At 39.5% G+C, this 19,176-nt stretch overlaps 1 protein-coding gene across 1 annotated transcript in view; it reads left to right on the forward strand.

Annotated features, from left to right (window-relative positions):
* The first annotated feature begins 231 nt into the window (after positions 1–231).
* The window catches only part of EEIG2 (EEIG family member 2), a 107,910-nt gene continuing 88,965 nt past the window's right edge, over positions 232–19,176 (forward strand). Inside the window, exon 1 of the mRNA XM_079915940.1 lies at positions 232–892. Within this exon, the coding sequence (XP_079772066.1) occupies positions 753–892 (140 nt within the window). The 5' untranslated portion in view covers positions 232–752. The remainder of the gene's footprint in view (positions 893–19,176) is intronic.

Below are 19,176 nucleotides of genomic sequence, written 5' to 3' on the forward strand. Positions count from 1 at the left end.
CATTTTAATCCTTTCCTTGTTCTTCCTCGTTTTATATTAGGAGGCACATGAATTTAGAGTACCTAAAAGAAATTTTAGTTTTAGGATTTCAATTTGACGAAAACAACGTCGTGGAGATTCTGATTAACCCTATTAACCCATGACTCTCAAACCCAAGGGAAAAATATATCAGTGGAGGGGAAGGGGGCGGAGCAAAAACTGAAAGAAAGGCAGAGAGGAAGCTGTAGAAGGAAGTTCGTTTTTGGTAGGATTTGTCTTTTTTTAACCCCAGAGAGGGGTGACGCTCTAACGCCCAGAACCTCCACGCCCGCACTCCCTCTTCCGCCCGGCAGTGCGCTGCTGGACGCTGCCGCTAGGGGCGCCTCCGACTCCGAGGCGCTGAGGAGGCGGCGGCAGCGGCAGCGGCGGTTCTCGGAGCTTCGCCTCCCCTCCTCCCAGACGGGCGGCGGCGCCGGCTGCAAGCTGCACACCGAAAGGGTGCCCACCGCTCAGACGAGCTGCAGCACGACCGCTCCCCGTGGGTGGGCGGGGCCCGCGCAACGGCCGCCGCCGCGCTGCGGCCGGGGCTGCCGCTAGAGGCGGCGGCGGCGGCGGCACCGGCGGCACCGGCCCCAGCAGCGCCTCCACGCGCAGCTCGCAGCCCCGGCCATGGGGCTGGGCGGGCCCGCGGCTCGGCCGAGTTGAAGCGGCGGCGCCGGCCCGCGCGCCCCTTGGGGCCGCCCCCGCACCCCGCTCGCCGGCGTCTGGCTCTCATGATGATGAAGAAGAAGAAGTTTAAGTTTAAGGTGGACTTCGAGCTCGAGGAGCTCTCCTCGGTGCCCTTCGTCAACGGGGTCCTTTTCTGCAAGATGCGGCTGCTGGACGGCGGCAGCTTCACCGCCGAGTCCCCCAGGTAACGCGCCGGCCGCTGCTCCCGAGCAGCTGCGCCCTCGCCTGCCCTGCAGGGGCTTGTTGGATGGGCAGCATCTCTTTCCGTGGCCCATTTGCTCCAGGAGGGCGGCCAACCTCGTGAGCTCTTCTTTCTCTAGGGACCCGTCTGAGATCTGTCGGGAATGTATCGATCTGCGAAAGTGCTTTGCAAATGGGTTCTCGGCTGGGGTAAGCCACCTGTGCTCGTGATTCCAGATGGTTCCTGGTATCTGTTCTTCCCTCCTAAATTCTCTTGGAATGGGAGCGATGGTCAGAAGGGAGAGGATGCTTCTAGTTTCTCTTTAGACCTTTCCATATTTGTGAGATGCAAAGTGGAACTTGAGCTGTTGTTAAAACAAAAATAACCCAAACTGCTCGAGTTCCAAGAGCGCCCGCTCTAAACCGAAGCCTGTGCTTTTAGCCTTTCTTCTTCTCCGTGTTGGTTACTGGGGGGCGCTGGAGTCCAGGATGAGGCCGGGGTAGGCCTGGTCAGGCTTGAGTCAAGTGTTCCCTGGCACAGACAGGACAACAGTTTGTGCCTCATCTCAGAGCTGCGTGTCCAGTTACGCGCTAACACGCACTGAATTGCCCGTCTTGAGGCGACCGCTAATGGCTCTCGGTGGGGAGGAATTAGAACCAGAAGGAGAGCCAATGCCCTGCTCTCATTTTGAAATGAGCCCCTGGGCACTCCCAGGGAGTGTCGTTGGCAGGTTACAGAATCAAGTTAGGAGTGGTAGTGTTCCTTGAGTCATTTCAGGGATATTTGTAGGTTGACAGATCTCTCCTAGGGTAAATGTTCCTTAAGAAAAGAGAAAATTTGCGGAATTTTTAAAAATGAACTTTTAAGTTCCTGAGATCAAGGAATAAGGCTCATAGTTAATGCTTATTTTGCTTAGATGTGCTGTTCATGGACTTCATTTTTACCCTAAAAAATATTCTGCTTTACTTTTATCTGTCACCCCTATTAATAATGTAAAGGAAATAATGTCCATGGGTTGTGGAATTGGGACCAGAAAATTGTCCGCAGTGGCAATATTGAAGCCTATGAAAGCCAAAAAATGTAAATATCTAGTTGGCCAAAGCAAAGGACGTATGAAGCAATACTGATTCTCAGAATTAAAAAAAAAAAAAAATCAGCTGAGGGTAGTTTTTTAGATTAAACTATGATGACACATCTACACAGTCATTTTTAACACATTGGTAAGAGAACACTGTAACTCAGAATGGTTGAGCAAATATTGTACCAGCTCTTAAGGTGCTGAAGTTCAAAGCCAATTCTTGAATGTTCTGTAGGTGCAAATGAGAGTCTTACCCCGTTCTGTGGCAAAGTCCCACCCACCACTCTGGCAGTTAGACCAGCTCTTCTGGGCCAGTGGTGACACCTGGTGGTCAGGGTACTTCCCTGCTCCCTCCTTTCTCCCTCAGATTATTGGTTTGGCTTGCTTGTAAATCAGTTATTCTGGTATTGCAGACAGTCATTTATTCAGCAAATAGGTATAGGCTAAACCTTTTAAATATCATATTTAATTCTCACAGCAAGCCTATGAGGTAGGGATCCCCATTTTGTAGATGAATAAACTGAGATTCAGCATAACTAACTTTCCCAAGGTCCCCACATCTGGTAGGTGAAAAGCCAAAATTATAATACAGTTCTCTCTAATTTCAAGCAGATTGATGCCATGTAAAGGAGGAAATTGTGTGTTGTGCTGAAGATGGAGTTTCCCAATGGTTTTAACAAGCAAGGGATGTAATTTGATTTGGAATTTGCAAGATTGGAAAGGAAAAAGCAGAGTATCCTGTATTAAATTTACCCCTTTTTCTTCCAACTAAAATGTGACTTTAATCAAAGTCAGTTAGGTTAAGAGTAGTGCTCTGTATAACCAACCAAACAACACCCATATAGTTTGGAGGGAAGTGATTCATAAGAAGGAGCATGTTCCTTGTTAGGTACAGGTAGTTGGTGTAAAGCTAAGACCAAGATTTTGGAATGAGGTGGATCTGAACCTAAATCCTAGCTCCACAATGGCAAACCTGGGTTGGTTACTTAGCCTCTCCAAGCTTCCATCTATAAAATAGAAACCATCACTCGCTTATGGGGGTGTTGTGAGGATTTAGTAAGACGATGCACCTAAAACAGCTACCACAGTGCTCTGGCACCAACTGACATTTAAAAAGAAGACAAGGAGCTTGTCTGAAAGGGTTTGTTTCCTTTACATGTTATACTTAATTTTTTTCTCCTGGCAACTATGCAAGTATTGATTTCAAAAAGCTACCTCATTTTAGAAGAAAAAAGAAAGAAAACCAGAAATACTTAAGGATGTGAATTATTTTAAAATTGCATAACTTAAGGCAGAAATGTAGAGAACAAACGTATGGACACCAAGGGGGGAAAGGGGGGGTGGGATGAATTGGGAGATTGGGATTGACATATATACACTAATATGTATAAAATAGATAACTAATGAGAACCTACTGTATAACCCAGGGAACTCTACTTAGTGCTTGTGGTGACCTAAATGGGAAGGAAATCCAAAAGCGAGGGGATATATGTATACATATAGCTGATTCACTTCGCTGTACAGAAACTAACACAACTTTGTAAAGAAACTATTCTGGGACTTCCCCAGTGGCGCAGTGGATAAGAATCCACCTGCCATTGCAGGGGACACAGGTTCTACCCCTGGTCCGGGAATATCCCACATGCCGCAGAGCAACTAAGCCCATGGGCCACAACTACTGAGCCTGCACTCTAGAGCCCACGAGCCACAACTACTGAGCCTGCGTGCCACAACTACTGAAGCCCACATACCTAGAGCCCGTGCTCCGCAACAAGAGAAGCCACCGCAGTGAGAAGCCCGTGCACCTCAACAAAGGGTAGCCCCCGCTCGCCGCAACTAGAGAAGGCCCACGTGCAGCAACGAAGACCCAACACAGCCAAGAATAAATAAAATTAAATCTTTAAAAAAGTAAAAAAATAAAGCAACTATACCCCAATAAAAAAAATTTTTTTAAAGGCATTTAAGTTTTAAGTGTTAAAAAAAAATTGTCATAACTTTTCATTCTTGGGTACCAGTCTAGGCAGTGCATCTCTAAATAAATGCTAGATTTTAATTTTTTAAAAAATCACCTGTACCTCTCAAAAATCAAATATAGTTAACACTTAAAATTTCTCCCATAAAAATATGCAATGAACTACACAGAAAAGGGTTAACTTAGCAGGCCCAAGACTGCTTTCCTGAGAAAGGCCTGTTTACAGTGTTTTTGCTGGCATCTGGGAACCTGAATGTTCAGCAGTTGCCTACAGTGAATCAAACTTCGGAGTGGCTCATTGTGCCTAGACTACAGTGTGATTTGTGCTGAATACTTTCTGGGAGTCTGGAATTTTGGCCTGTTCTACGCAGAGGGTGCCTACGTGACCAGCCCGGAGGTGCCTATGTCGGGGGAGGGTACCCTTAGGTACTGCATTTCTAATGAGTTTCCTTGGTAGACACATGTGTTGTCACAATTTGATGTTGGAGAAATTGTGTTCTGGATGGCTCCACTGAGAAAGAACTCTTGGAAGCTTGCACTTGGTTTCTGAGGACTTTGTTCTGTGCCCCTTTCTCCTTTGCTGATTCTGCCTTGTATCATTTTGCTGTAGTACATGTACGATATATCTTAGACATGGGTATGACTATATGCTGAGTCCTGAGTCCTCCTAATGGATCACTGAACTTGGGGGTGGTTGTGGGGACCCCTGATGCATGAACCTACGTAAAAGAATAATTCATTTTGTTAAAGAAAAGCCTTGGAGGTACATAGCAAATAATAAATATATTTAAATATATTTTGTTTTGTGCGAAAACTAAAGATGAAGATCATTCATTGTTTACCAAATATTAATTGAGCATTTACCAAGTTTCTAGCTGCCTGTCAAGGGCAACAGATATAAGTACAACAAATATAAAGGCCTATAAGGCAATTACCTCTACTTAATGAAATTAGATCATACATGGATAATTGCTTGGTGATAGGAGACAGTATGATTTAGTGCCTAATCAGTGGGTCACACAATGTGAGTGTTGTTGAAATTCTGAAGGTAAAGAGTTTGTTTACAGCTGTAAAGGTTACTGAAAACCATATCACCTTTTCAGTTGTGCATGCTGGAAGGATGAAGTGGCGTTGACAGGGAAGTGTGGGTGGGAGGACTGATTGAGCAAGTTGGCAATAGCAGTTGGTGATAGATCAGCCTGACTGCTGAGAGAGTTCACATTCAACTTCTAGCAGAAGATAGAGACATTGAATGCAATTATAAAGAATTTACTTTCCACTGCTTATAGGATAAAAGTCAATCTAATTACTCCAATAAAGATGTTAAAAAAAGTCAATCTAAGATTCTTGCACTAGGTTGTAATGTAATTAAAGTGATGTTTAAGCTGGCTGGTGGGCTGATGCTCTTTGGATTCAAATGGGGATAGATTAGAAATGAGGAGACAAATTAGGAGTCTATTAAAATAACCCAGGCAGAAGTGAATAAGAACCTGAACTTGGAGGCTTCTCATGGAAGTAAGTGATGAAATGAAAATTCTATGACAGATGCCTTGATGACATGACAGAGTAAAGAAGTCAGGAAGAATCTTTGTTTTATTTTGCAAGGGGAATATACATATCGTTGGGGAGATACGACGAGGTCAGTTATATGTTTAACATACTACACTTAGTGGCAGCCTGATAAGCAGTTGGAGACGTATTTACTGTGGATTTCTTAGCTCTGGTCTATTGTAAGTAAGCCTGCATACTGGATTTTTCATCTAAAATTTCCTTACACCGTTTTGCCCTTTTAAAGATTATTAATGAAAATTAATCTTAGAAGGATCCAGTTCCTCCTGGGAAGGTGTATCCAGTGAAGATGTTAGAAAAAAAAAATAAAGACTTAAAAGGTACTTATTTGTATACCGTATGCTAACACATATATATGGAATCTAAAAAAAAATGGTTCTGAAGAACTTAGGGGCAGGACAGGAATAAAGACGCAGACGTAGAGAATGGATTTGAGGACACGGGGAGGGGGAAGTGTAAGCTGGGACAAAGGGAGAGGGTGGCATTGACATATATACGCTACCAAATGTAAAATAGCTAGTGGGAAGCAACCGAATAGCACAGGGAGACCAGCTTGGTGCTTTGTGACCACCTAGAGCCATGGGATAGCGAGAGTGGGAGGGAGACGCAAGAGGGAGGGGATATGGGAATATATGTATACATATAGCTGATTCACTTTGTTATACAGCAGAAACTAACACAACGATGTAAAGTAGTTATACTTCAATAAAGATGTTAAAAAAAGGTATTTATATGTAATACATGTTATTAAAAAAGGTCAGATTTTTACATATGATAGTTAATAAAACACTCAGAAAATACATTGTATGATTATAATAATCTAATAAACTGAAGCCAAATCATTGCCTAATAAAATATTTTTGAAGACCTTTCAAAAAGACAGAATGTTACATTAAAATCTTTTCAGAGCACTCTTCCTTTGTAAAAGCATTCACATCACTTTAGAGGTTTACTAAGACTATCAGAACAAGTTAAATAATTTCTGGTCTGCTTTAATAAAGAAATATGAGAAAATTTTCCTGTATTTTTTTAGGATTTCCAAGTTTGCTTTATTTTTTTCATCTTCTTTTGTGCTCATAGCTAAATACTTTTCTAAGTTTCACATGAGCTTGTGGCAGAAAACCACATGTGAATTCAGGGAGTGTCTGGGAAGTTTATGAGCATATCTGTGTGGGATCTTTTACTTTGTAAACAAGTGAAGGCGTTTTTTTCTCTTTGGCCAGAGTATCTTCATGTTTTCAAGATTTTAGTTCACTGCACATTGTGTACTTCTTTTTAGTAACTTTTTTCCTTATTTCAAAAATAACACATATTCATGTGGAAAACTTACAAAATAGAAAAGCAAAAAGAACAGAAATTGCATATAAAGGAACCAGCTAGAGATAATCACTTATTATTTTGATGTATAACCTTGGAGACTTTATTGATCCGTACACACACATATATATACACACACACCCTCCACACACACTTATCACATACTTTTTTTTTAAAAACCAAAGTGGGATCATACTATACTTATATTTTTTTTCATTTAATATATCTTCCCATATCATTAAGTATTCAATTACAGACTTATTTTTAATAGATGCATACCATTCCATTGTATGGATTTCCATGGTTTGCTGGACAAAGCCCCTTTTGAAATAGTCTTCTTTGCTTTCTTTTTTATTAACATTTTTATAAACACACTAAATTGAGCATCCTTAAAGATGTGCACATCATTGTTATTTTTTTAGGATTCACACTTAGAAATGGAATTATTGAGTCAAAGGGCAGTTTTAAGACTTCTGATATATGTATATTATTAACTTGCCCTTTGATACATTAAATTGACTTTTTTTAAGATGAAAAAATTAATAATAAGTAACAAATACAAACAATAATGCTGTTTGACCATATGGCACAAAATTATTTATACCCTGACCGGAAATGAGGTCATCTATTCACATTATTATAATAGCTATAAAAATGGTAGCTGACGCTTAATTGAGCTAGTACTTTTTCAAAAGTAGCTAGCCCTTTGCCCATGTGTCAGGAACTTTTCTAAGCCTTTACAGCCTCAAAATAATCCTAGGAGGAAGGTACTATTACTACATTATCACTATTATTACTACTGCTATTACTCTCATTTTATACCTGAGGAAACAAGCCCAAAGAGGTGCTGAAAGTTAACACAGCTAGTAAGTGGCAGGGCAGGGAGGCAGTCTGGCTCCAGGGTATGCTCTTAATCGCAAAACTCTGTTGCCTCTCAAATTTTATGTTACATGTTTTCTCATTCTTACGTTTTAACAAAACAGTAGATAAATATATATAGTATGACTTTTTCTGAATGCTAGTCTGAGAAAACTGGTTCCAGTGTGTGACACCACTAAACAAGTCATTAGACCTGGCCCCTTTAGATTTGTCCAAAGTTATTGTATATGAAAGATGAGAAACATAGTACTCATGCACGTACTGTTTTTTTCAAGGTGTGACTTTCCAGTTGTAAGTCCTCAAAATTGTTTCATTACTGGATTGTTGTACCTTGTAAAACTGTTATTAATGCCATTTTCCACTAGTAAGTTAATAGTCACTATTGTATGTCTAAGCCTTGCACACTAGGCAGTTTATAAATATTTATTGAAAGAATGCAGATATTTGGAGAAAGGATCTGTTGTAGCTTTGCTAAGAATGACAAATACACAGAGATTCCCAAATTAAATACATGGGGAAGTCATATGGGGAAGTATATGCTGTCCTATGTACACAGCTTATAAAGAATTAATGTTCAATTTGGGGTGTCAGCCTTTGAGGGATATTATCAAGTAGAGATCCAGTAAGATCAAGTAAGATTCTGAGGAATCCCGAACTGTGTTCATAACAGGAGACTGGGGTGAGTCTCAAGGGAAGATGATGGTGTTCAAATACTAAAAATTGAGCATGTGTACATGTATATTTTACATTCCTAATTTTATGTATTACAAAATCCTTTTTATAGATGTGTTACCTCCTGTTGGGTTAAGATATAGATCAAGTTCTGTAACACATATATTTGAAAAATAACAAGTGGCTTAAACTAGGTAGAAATTTATTTCTCTCACATATAAGAAGCCCAAGCTGATGTGGTGGCTCTGACCCATCAGGTTATCAGGGGCCCTGACTCTTTATCTGGTTGCTCTGTTATACCCAACCAGATATTGTTCTCATCCCCAGGGACTAAGTTGGCTCACCCTGCGTCCGAATGCCAGCCACTGGGAAGGAGGAAAGGGGAATGGGAGATCCTTTTTGCTCACAGCCTGTTGACCAGAACTTGAGCACGAGGACACATCCAGCCCCAAGGAAGGATAAGAAATGCCGTCTTTGCTGGGTGTCCATGTGCCCAGCAAAAGAGTCAGTTACAATAAAGAGAAGGGGAAGACGGCTATCAGAGGACAGTTAGCCTCTGCCACTCCTCTCTTTTAGAGAAGAGAAAGTTGATCTGCAGAAAAGCCACACAATTTGTTCAAGATCACACGTTGATTAAATGAAAGATATTTGAAAGACTGTCCCATAAAGAGGGAATAGACTTATGCTGGGTACATCAGAGGAGAGAACAGGACCAGTGGGGAAATGTTGAAGATGGCATGTTTCTATTCAATATAATAACAGAAAAGATAATCTGTAACATTTAAAAGAAGACGGTAGTTAGTGAATTGGCTACCTTGTCCATTTGTCAGGAATGTTATCCTTCATTAGAAGGATGGGTGACCTAGGTGATTCTTAAGGCCCTTGCTAACTCTAGGTTTTCTATGATTAAGCTTTCAATTTTATTTCCTAATACTGCTCTTTCTAAACCTCCCATTTTAGCCAAGACTGGTCAGTTTATATTAGCCAAATATGTGTGCATTTCTGTCTCCTTGGTACTCTCTCCTATTTCCACCTCTTCTTTACCATTCTTTTAGTTGATTGAAATTCCAAGCATTCTTCAAGATCTAGAGCAAATGTCTCATCAGCTTTATGCCCACATCTGTCCCAGCCTACAATCCACCCACTGCTTTCCTCCAACACTTACTTCATATACTAAGTCCTTAATAAATATTCGTTGTTTGTTGAATGAACAAAATCTTTTTTCATCGTCCCTACTATGATTTCACCTCTTACTCAATTCCTGTACTTCTTGTTTCTACCATTCATTTCACCCAAATTTGTTCTTTTAATTACCTATAAAAATTTTCCATGCAGTGTAAAATTTACAGTGGTAGAAATACAAGAAAAGGTAGGAAGAAGTGTTTAACTGGTTTTTTTTTTTTTTTCTTTTTTGGAGGGGGTGGGTCAGGGGAAGTGTCATGGAAGATAATTTTTTAGCAAGGTTTCGAAAAAAGTCTAGCTGGTGAAGGAGATGGAACAGTAGAAGGAACAGTACACACAGCGGCAAGGAACAGCGGCATGGTGTGTGCTGGAAGTACTGTGAGTATAGTGGTGTATTACTGCTGCCACATAAAGAACAGGAGAGAGTGGTCATTTCACGGAGTCTGGGCTCGCTTGGATACTCAAGCATCTACGGAACCAAGAGCAAAGGAGTGACTTATGCAAAGTTAGTAGGTTAGCTTAGGTAGGGCTGGAATTTAAGAGAATTCTCATCTGATGACCTTAGCTTTCTCAGTAGGAGCCAAAAAAGATGAAGTGAGGGATATGAGGATAATGATAAAAAATCAGAAAAGCTTCTATAAGGAATGAGAGAAGCAGCTGACCAAAGACAAGGCCTAACTGAAATTTAGAACATGAATTTTAGTGATGGCAACATGCATGTTCCTGCATCTTTCTCTAGAGAAAGTCTAGAGAGTAGGCAAGGCCCAGGGTATAGGTGTTACTGAAATGGTATGAGGATAGGCATAGGGCAAAGAACTCTGGGTCTAGGGTGTTAGGTTATTTGCACAGTGTTAAAATAGCCAGTATGATTGCAGGTGTTGGAGTGAAGAGAGAGAGAGAGAGGGAAAGGTACTTCTGTGTGACATTAACCAGGAGAAGAAGAGTGTGACATAGCCATATGTCATGTGCCTCAAGCTGAAAGGAAAAGAGGTAACAGCCTGTAAGTGGCACTGAGGAGTTTGGAAAATGCTATTGCTGCCTCCAGTGGAAGATGGGAGTGGAGAACACTACCCCCTATAGAGCTTCAACACAAGTAGTGTGCTCACGAGCTAGCCAGGTTTCACTTAGGCAGTGAGTAGACTGTTAGGTGAAGAGGTTGAGAATGTAGAGTTTGTTCAACCCTGGAACCCGGGTTTCAGGTGGTGTGGTAGAATGAGTTGGGAAAGAGAGCAGCCACAGAAGAATGAATGAGGGTGAGGAAGAAAAGAACTGTAGGAACGAGCAGTCTGGAGACTTAGGGAGAATAGGTGACCAGGACTTGCACTATGGTCTTTTCCTGTGGATTACAGGGGTGAAAAGTATACATACAACTGAATGGCCTTAAGATTTCTAATATGGATATAAAATAATTTAGTGTCACTTAGTAATATACGTTTAGATTTCTCCCATGTCTTCATGGCTTGATAGCTCATTTCTTTTTCACACTGAATAATATTCTCTTATCTGGATGTACCATACTTTATCCATTCACCTACCATTCACTGTGTGATTCCACTTATATGTGCTACCTAGAGTGGTCAAATTCACAGAGATAGAAAGTAAAATGATGGTTGCCAGGGGCTGAGGGGAGGGAGCATTGGGGAGTTGTTGTTCAGTGGGTACAGAGTTTCAGTGTTACAATATGAAAGGGGTTCTTGGAGATTTGGTGCACAACAATATGAATGTACTTGAAGCTGTTGAACTGTGCACTTGAAAATGGCTAAGATAGTAAATTTTGTTATATTTTTCCACAATTATTAAAAATGAATAAATATCTTACACTCTTCCCCCAATTTTTATTAGGCCAAGCCAATTATTTACATGTTAATATATTCAAGTAAAGTGAATTAGTATTAAAAAGAAAGTTTTCTCTCTCTTTTTTAAAAAATTAATTTATTTTATTTTTGGCTGCATTGGGTCCTCGTTGCTGTGCGCAGGCTTTCCCTAGTTGCGGTGAGCAGGGGCTACTCTTCATTGCAGTGCGAGGGCTTCTCATTGCTGTGGCTTCTCTTGTTGCAGAGCATGGGCTCTAGGCACACAGGCTTCAGTAATTGTGGCACGGGGGCTCAGTAGTTGTGGCTTGCGGGCTCTAGAGCACAGGCTCAGTAGTTGTGGTGCACGGGCTTAGTTGCAGCATGTGGGATCTTTCCGGACCAGGGCTTGAGCCCGTGTTCCCTGCATTGGCAGGTGGATTCTTAACCACTGTGCCACCAAGGAAGTCCTGAAAGTTTTCTTTTTTTTTTAACTTTGCAATTTAGAGACATTTTGCCCTGAATTTTCTGCAGATTCAGGGCAAAATGAGCATTGATGAGGCCGTTCAGTCATTCTACCAACTAATATGATTTAACAAAATATAGACATATGGCTTATTTGGTAATTAATTTTTATTTAACAGTTTTAAGAAAGTCCCTCTTTTTTCCCCCTACTTGTGTTTCTGCTATTTAAGTCATTATTTTTGCTCATTATATGTCTTGAGATATATGTTATTTGTTGCTCATCAACAAATGTCAGCATTTGTTGATAAAATTATCTCTAGTTTATCTTTTATTAAGTATAGTACCTTGAAGATAAGTTTGTTCTGTGAAAATAGTATGTATGATGCTTACTTACATCCTTTGCATGAGCTCTTTTCATCATCTCAAATGATATCTCAAATCTCAAATGATATATTCTTCATGATAATCATTACTGTAAACATTGGTATAAAATAGAATTTTTACCAGTAAACATTGGTATAAAATAGAATTTTTACCATCCAGGAGCCTGCACTTTATTGGGAGATATTGACATATATTGTTAAATGCAATATAGGGCAGAGTGACAAAGCCTATATATAGTAAGTGTACAAATAAAATTGTTACAGCAGTTGAAAGGAGGAATGGAGCTATTAATTCTGAGAAAGTAGGGAAGACTCCTTAGAAGAGGCGGCCTGTGAGCTGAGCTTCGAAAGATTAGTAGGATTTAACCAGGAGGGGGGAAATGGGATGAAAATGTCAGACATTTTGACTCTGATAATGTTTTGACTTGTGTTTATTATCAAAAACTATTTTTAAGAGTGGTACATCAATACTGTATCTTCATCAGAAAGCATTTTCTAGTGCAACGCTTTAGAAAACAGACTGGCAATTCCTCACATGTTAAACAGTTACCATATGATCTGGCAATTCCACTAATATACCCCAAAAGACATGAAAACATATCAACACAAAAACTTGTTCAATTAACACTTGAACAACACAGGGGTAGGGGGTTGGAGCACTTGCCTGACACATAATGAGGCCAAACAAACTGAAAAGTCAGACTTCGGAGGGTTTGGAGCAGAGAAAGGTTTATTGCAGGACCATTTAAAGGCAAAGTGAGGGAGAAGCCTGGTTAGTTGTTGCAAACTTCTTCGTGAAGGAATCCTTTGTTCTTGCAGCTGTCCGGGTAGGTCAGGTCATGATCTTCCTGTGTTTAACAAAACAAATATTATTCTCTGTTCTACAACTTTTTATCTCTGTATGAATGGACTCTTAGAGGTCAGAGCCCTGAGAATAGGCTATCCTGTATATTTCAGACTATAGGCAACATTCTTTTACAAAAGGTTCAGAGCCAGCATGACTAAGCACAGGCAACAAAGCACAAAGGTTAAAGCAAAAGGAATAAATCTAATGAGTCAGATTTGTTCTTCCCTATTACACACTGACTCTCCATGCAGTCAAGTCAACTTATCTTAGTCGGCCCTCCTTATCAGAAATTCAGTATCTGTGGTTCCACATTCGAGGATTCAACCAGCCATGGATTGGGTAGTACTGTAGTATTTACTATTGAAAAAAAATCTGTGTATTAGTGGACCCGTGTGGTTCAAAACCATGTTGTTCAAACTGTACATGAATTTTCATAGCATTATTTATAATAACCAAAAATCCGAGACAACCGCATTGTCTGTCAGCTGAGGAATGGGTAAATAAAATCCATATAGTGGAATATTTTGGCAATACAAAGAAAGAAAGTACTGATACATGCTACAACATGGATGAAACTTTAAAACTTCATGCTAAGTGAAAGAAGCCAGTCACAAAAGACCACATATTTTATGATTCCATTTATATGAAATGTCCAGAATAGGCAGAGTCTACAGAGGCAGAAAATAGATTAGTGGTTGCCTAGGTTTGGGAGGTTGGAGGGAAATGGGGAGTGACTACTCATGGTATGAGCTTTTTTTTTGGAGGTGATGAAGATGTTCTAAAATTGATTGTGGTGGTGGTTTCGCACTCTGTGAATATATTAAAAACCATTGAGCTGTAAATTTTAAATGGGAGAATTGTATAGTATGTGAATTATATTTCAATAAGGCTAAGCATTTTCTGACAAAACTCCATTAAGCCAATCTAATTAACTCCTTGGATAATTTTCTATACCAGTTTATTCTTTTATTTAACAAATATCTGTTGAGTGTCTGCTATGTGCCAGGCACTGTTCCAGGCATTTGAACTATTTCTATTATTTTTCAGTTCAGGCCTTTTTTTTTTTTTTAAATAAATTTATTTATTTAGGCTGTGTTGGGTCTTCATTGTTGCACACAGGCTTTCTCTAGTTGCTGCAGGAGGGGGCTGCTCTTCATTGTGGTGCGCGGGCTTTTCATTGCAGTGGCTTCTCTTGTTGCGGAGCACGGGCTCTAGGCGTGTGGGCTTCAGTAGTTGTGCTCGTGGGCTTCAGTAGTTGTGGCACACGGGCTTAGTTGCTACGCGGCATGTGGGATCTTACCGGACCAGGGCTTGAACCCGTGTCCCCTGCATTGGCAGGCGGATTCTCAACCACTGTGCCACCAGGGAAGTCTCCACTTCAGTCTTTATTTTATGAAATTATTTTCCTTGGTGTTTATTCTCTTCTCTGTATATTTTAGAATGAACATGAGTTATAAAACAAGTGTAACCTAATCTGTATAGTGGCTGTTATTTTTATAAAGTCCAAATTTTCAGGATCAGATTTTACATTATCTAAATTCTGTTAAGAATTCTTAATTTTTGTGACAATTTATAGTCAATAGCAGTCTTTATCGTGTGATATCTTAACCAGTGAGTTGTTTTAGCTAATTTTATGTTTATTATTGGTACCATTAATATTCATTATGAGCTGGATAAAAGACTTGTAGAATTGTTGTTTCTTAGCTAATCCAACAGAAAATTTTGAGCATTGCCTCCCGCTCTATATTATGGTTTAGGGATCAAAGATGTTCAGGGTCAATATGTCCTGCTTTGGGGTAGGAGAAGAACAGACCTGATAAACAGGAATACAGAACCATAAAAGTGGACGGTGTTGAGCACTTGGTGGCTAGGTGGTGGAGCGGAACAGAGAATGTTCGGGGCCTATAGTTAAGGACAAGACTGCACTGGGGGCCAGATTTTGGCAGGCCTTGGATGCCATTCGTGAAGACCAGGTTTTATTTTGTAGGCAATATGACCCTGAATCCCTCTTATTTTCTGATTCTAAAATTAATTCAAGATCACTGTAGAACATTTGGAAAATACATAAAATTACAAAGAAGAAAATGTTACCTATCAGAGACAATTACTGTTAAAATTTTGAAATATTCCCTTCCAGTTTCTTCCAATCCATTTTTATCCTGCTTTTTTCTGTTACTGAACATTATAATATACGCATTTTCCATGTTATTAAACACTTCAGCATATTATTCTGATAATACCATATGTAATATTCTTTCATGAATGTACTATAAGTTAAGTAATAATTCTTCTGTTTTAGATATTCCTATTTTTTCAATTTATTCCTTCTCTTGCCAATACTGAGCTCTTTCCTGTGAATATTTGAATGTGAGGTGCAAGCAGGGTCTGTGATGATGTGTGGTAGGCAGCTCAGAGTTTATATCTTTTTTTTTTTTTGCGGTACGCAGGCCTCTCACTGTTGTGGTCTCTCCCGTTGTGGAGCACAGGCTCCGGACGCGCAGGTTCAGCGGCCATGGCTCACGGGCCCAGCCACTCCGCGGTATGTGGGATCTTCCCAGACCGGGGCACGAACCCGTGTCCCCTGCATCGGCAGGCGGACTCTCAACGACTGCGCCACCAGGGAAGCCCCCAAGAGTTTATATCTTAAACTGAGCATGGTAGTCAGGATTTCTTTCATACCTAGATCTTAAGATAATCCACATGGACAAGATAATTAAAGCCCAGGATAGCATATAGAACAAAATGCAAGGGTCAGAGATAGAACCTTGGTAGAAGAAGTCATAATTAAGAAAAATGAGACCAAAACATTGGAGAGAATTTGGCATCACAGAAGCTAAACAAGAAAAAAACTTGATGGTGGTGTAGGGTGTTCAGCCCTGCCATAGAGTTGAAAGGTGGAATGGTGTGAGAACTGCTCTCTTTATTTGACAATTGGCAAGTCTTTGGTGAACTTTTTTTTTAATTATTGAGGCATAATTGACATACAACATTATATTAGCTTTAGATGTACAACATAATGATTCAATATCTTCATATGCTGCGAAATGATCACCACAATCAGTCTAGTTAACATCCATCACCATACATAGTTACAAAAAACTTTTTTTTTCTTGGGATGAGAACTTTTAAGATCTACTCTTAGTAGCTTTCAAATATGCAATACAGTATTATTAACTGTAGTCACCATGACCTCATGACATTTATTTTATAACTGGAAGTTTGTACCTTTTGACCCCCTTTACCCATTTCACCCACCCACATATCAGTGAGATCATGCACTATTTGTCCATATGTCTCTGACTTGTTTCACTTAGCATAATGCTCTTAAGGTCCATCCGTGTTGTCGAAAATGGCAATATTCTTATTCATGAGTGAATAATATTCCATTGTGTGCCGGGGGGGGGGGGTGTAGGTATCTCACATTTTCTTTGTCCATTCATCCACTGATGGACACATAGGTTGCTTCCATATCTTGGCTATTGTAAATAATGCTGCAGTGAACATGGAGGGTGGGGGATGTAGATATCTTCTAGAGTTAGTGTTTCCTTTTCTTCCCCCTCCCCAGATAAACACCCAGAAATGGAATTGCTGAATCATATGGTAGTTCTGTTTTTGATTTTTTGAAGAACATCCTCACTATTTTCCATAGTGGCTCCACCAATTTACATTGTCACCAACAGTGCACAAGGGTCCTCCTTTTCAACATCCTCACCAACAGTTATTTCTTGTCTTTTTGATGATAGCCATTCTAACAGATGTAAGGTGATAGCTCATTGTGGTTTTGATTTGCATTTCCCTGATGAATAGTGATGTTGAGCACCTTTTTGTGTACCTATTGGCCATCTGTATGTCTTTGGAAGAATGTCCATTGAGATACTCTGCCCCTTTTTTAATTGGATTGTTTGTTTTTTGCTGTTGAGTTGTATGAATTCTTAATATATTTTAGATATCAACCTCTTATCAGATATATGATTTGTAAATATTTTCTCCCATTCAGTAGGTTCCTCTTTCATTTTGTTGATGGTTCCCTTTGATATGCAGAAGCTCTTTAGTTTGATGTAGTCCCACTTGCTTATTTTTGCTTTTGTTGCCTTTGCTTTTGGTGTTAAATACAAAAAATCAGGGGCAAGACCAATGACAAGGGGCTTACCACCTGTGTTTTCCTCAGTAAGTTTTATGGATTTAGATCTTACATTCAGTTTAATTCAATTTGAGTTAATTTTTGTGTATGGTTTAAGATAGTGGTCCAGTTTCATTCTTTTGCATGTGACTGTCCAGTGATGAACTTGAGAGAGTAGTTTCATTGGAGTCATAGGAGTAGAAACCAGGTTCCAAGGGGTTAGGGAGTGATCAGGTGGTAAAGCAGCAGAAGCATTGTGTGTAATTGTTCTTTTGCAAAGTTTGTTAATGAAGAGAAGGAGAAAAGGAGAATTAGTTAAAACGGGGAAATCAGGAACAAACAATTTTATTTTATGTTTTTATTTTTAGGATAGAGATTTGAACATGATTATAGGTCGGGACAAAGGAATAGTGTAAGAGAAAACAGGGATACAAATATTAAAAACAAACCCATGATTGAAAGTCTTTCTTTTGTCTTAAAGAAAAATATTTTGTTCTGACCTGAAACCTGTTTACTGGTTTCAGAAGAAATTCTTAGGCTTTTCCTAATCAAATGCTATTTCCAAGCACTGTGGCTTAGAAACTAGCTTACACCCAAGACTTATTTTATCTTAATGAAATAATGAACTACCCATAGTACTGATTTTGGACTTTACATGTTTGCTTCATTTCATCATAGTGAATCATCACTAACATAGCATTAGAGTGAACTCATTTAGTGACATTTTCTTTCTAGTTACAGTTTTATATATTTCCTTGTTCAGAGACTGCAGCCACATTTCAATAGCAATTTCTGGGAATTCTCTACTGCTGGTGTTTAAACATAAAGTTATTAACATTTTATCTCCTATGGTGATCTTTTGAGGCCAATTCAGAGTCCCTTAAGGTTTTTTGGTTTGTTTGTTTTTTTGTGTTTCCTCTGGGTACCATCTCGACATGAAGGTCTCCCCATTTTGGTCATTCCTTATGGTTAAGGATTGACTTCCAGAAAGTTCAAATGAGTATCTTACTTGAACTGTCCTGTGGACATTACTATTTACTCTATGTACAAGGCAGAAAAAGTTTTAGAAATAACAGCCCCAGGAAGGTAGTTAGAAAAGATTGTCTCCTTGCAGAAGAAGGTTATTGTTTCCAAAATTGCTTGTAGGCTGCATCAGTAAACAACGTTTTATAAGCAACCATAAGTTACCTTAATAATTTCTGTTAATGCATTTCTATTAATGGAAAAAATAAACAATCATTGCATTTTTAATGCAATGCTAATATGCATTTGTAATTATCATATAATAATATAATGTGATTATAATTATACTATAATATAATTTGTAATGTAATATGCATTTGTAATTATATGCAATTGAGAACTGTAAACTCTCTCATTATACTAATTAAGTAAGTCTTCCTGAAGCAATCAGGAACTCAGTAATAACTGCAGTATTAGCACTGGCTATTTCCTAATTTGAGAAACTGTAAATTAGAGCCAACTGATAGTAAGTCAAGAATCTGCTAAGGTTAACCCTTATAAAACCAGCACACAAAATAATTGAGAAGCTATGTAAAATATTTATTGCAGTTTCTCTAACTCACCTACTCTGCTGCCACTGGGGTTTCCTTCCATGTGAGGAATGGTATCAGACATGTCAAGTAATGCAATGTGATGCATAAACATGAAGTTTACACTGATTGTGGTCAGAGTCAGCAGGAGTTACCTCAGCAGGTCTGTGCTACTCAAGAAACATCCCACCGTATTCTCAGTACAGTCCTTTTATATACAACCTCCTTGTAGTCTCATTTTTCCGTTGCTGCACAGATCTCTTCCAATCTATTCCCCAGACCTCCCTTCAAGTAGAGTTATCTAGACTGTGTTGCTGTGCCTTTGATTTTAATTTACTTCACTTGCGTGAGTTTTCCTCATTATTGTATCATTATCATTATTTTACAGATAACCAAGACAGCCAGAGTAGAGCCTTCATAGTACATTTTTAATATTAGTTTGTGCTATTTTGTCATATTG

The sequence above is a fragment of the Stenella coeruleoalba genome, assembly GCF_951394435.1.
Source record: "Stenella coeruleoalba genome assembly, chromosome: 1".
Lineage (NCBI taxonomy): Eukaryota > Metazoa > Chordata > Mammalia > Artiodactyla > Delphinidae > Stenella > Stenella coeruleoalba.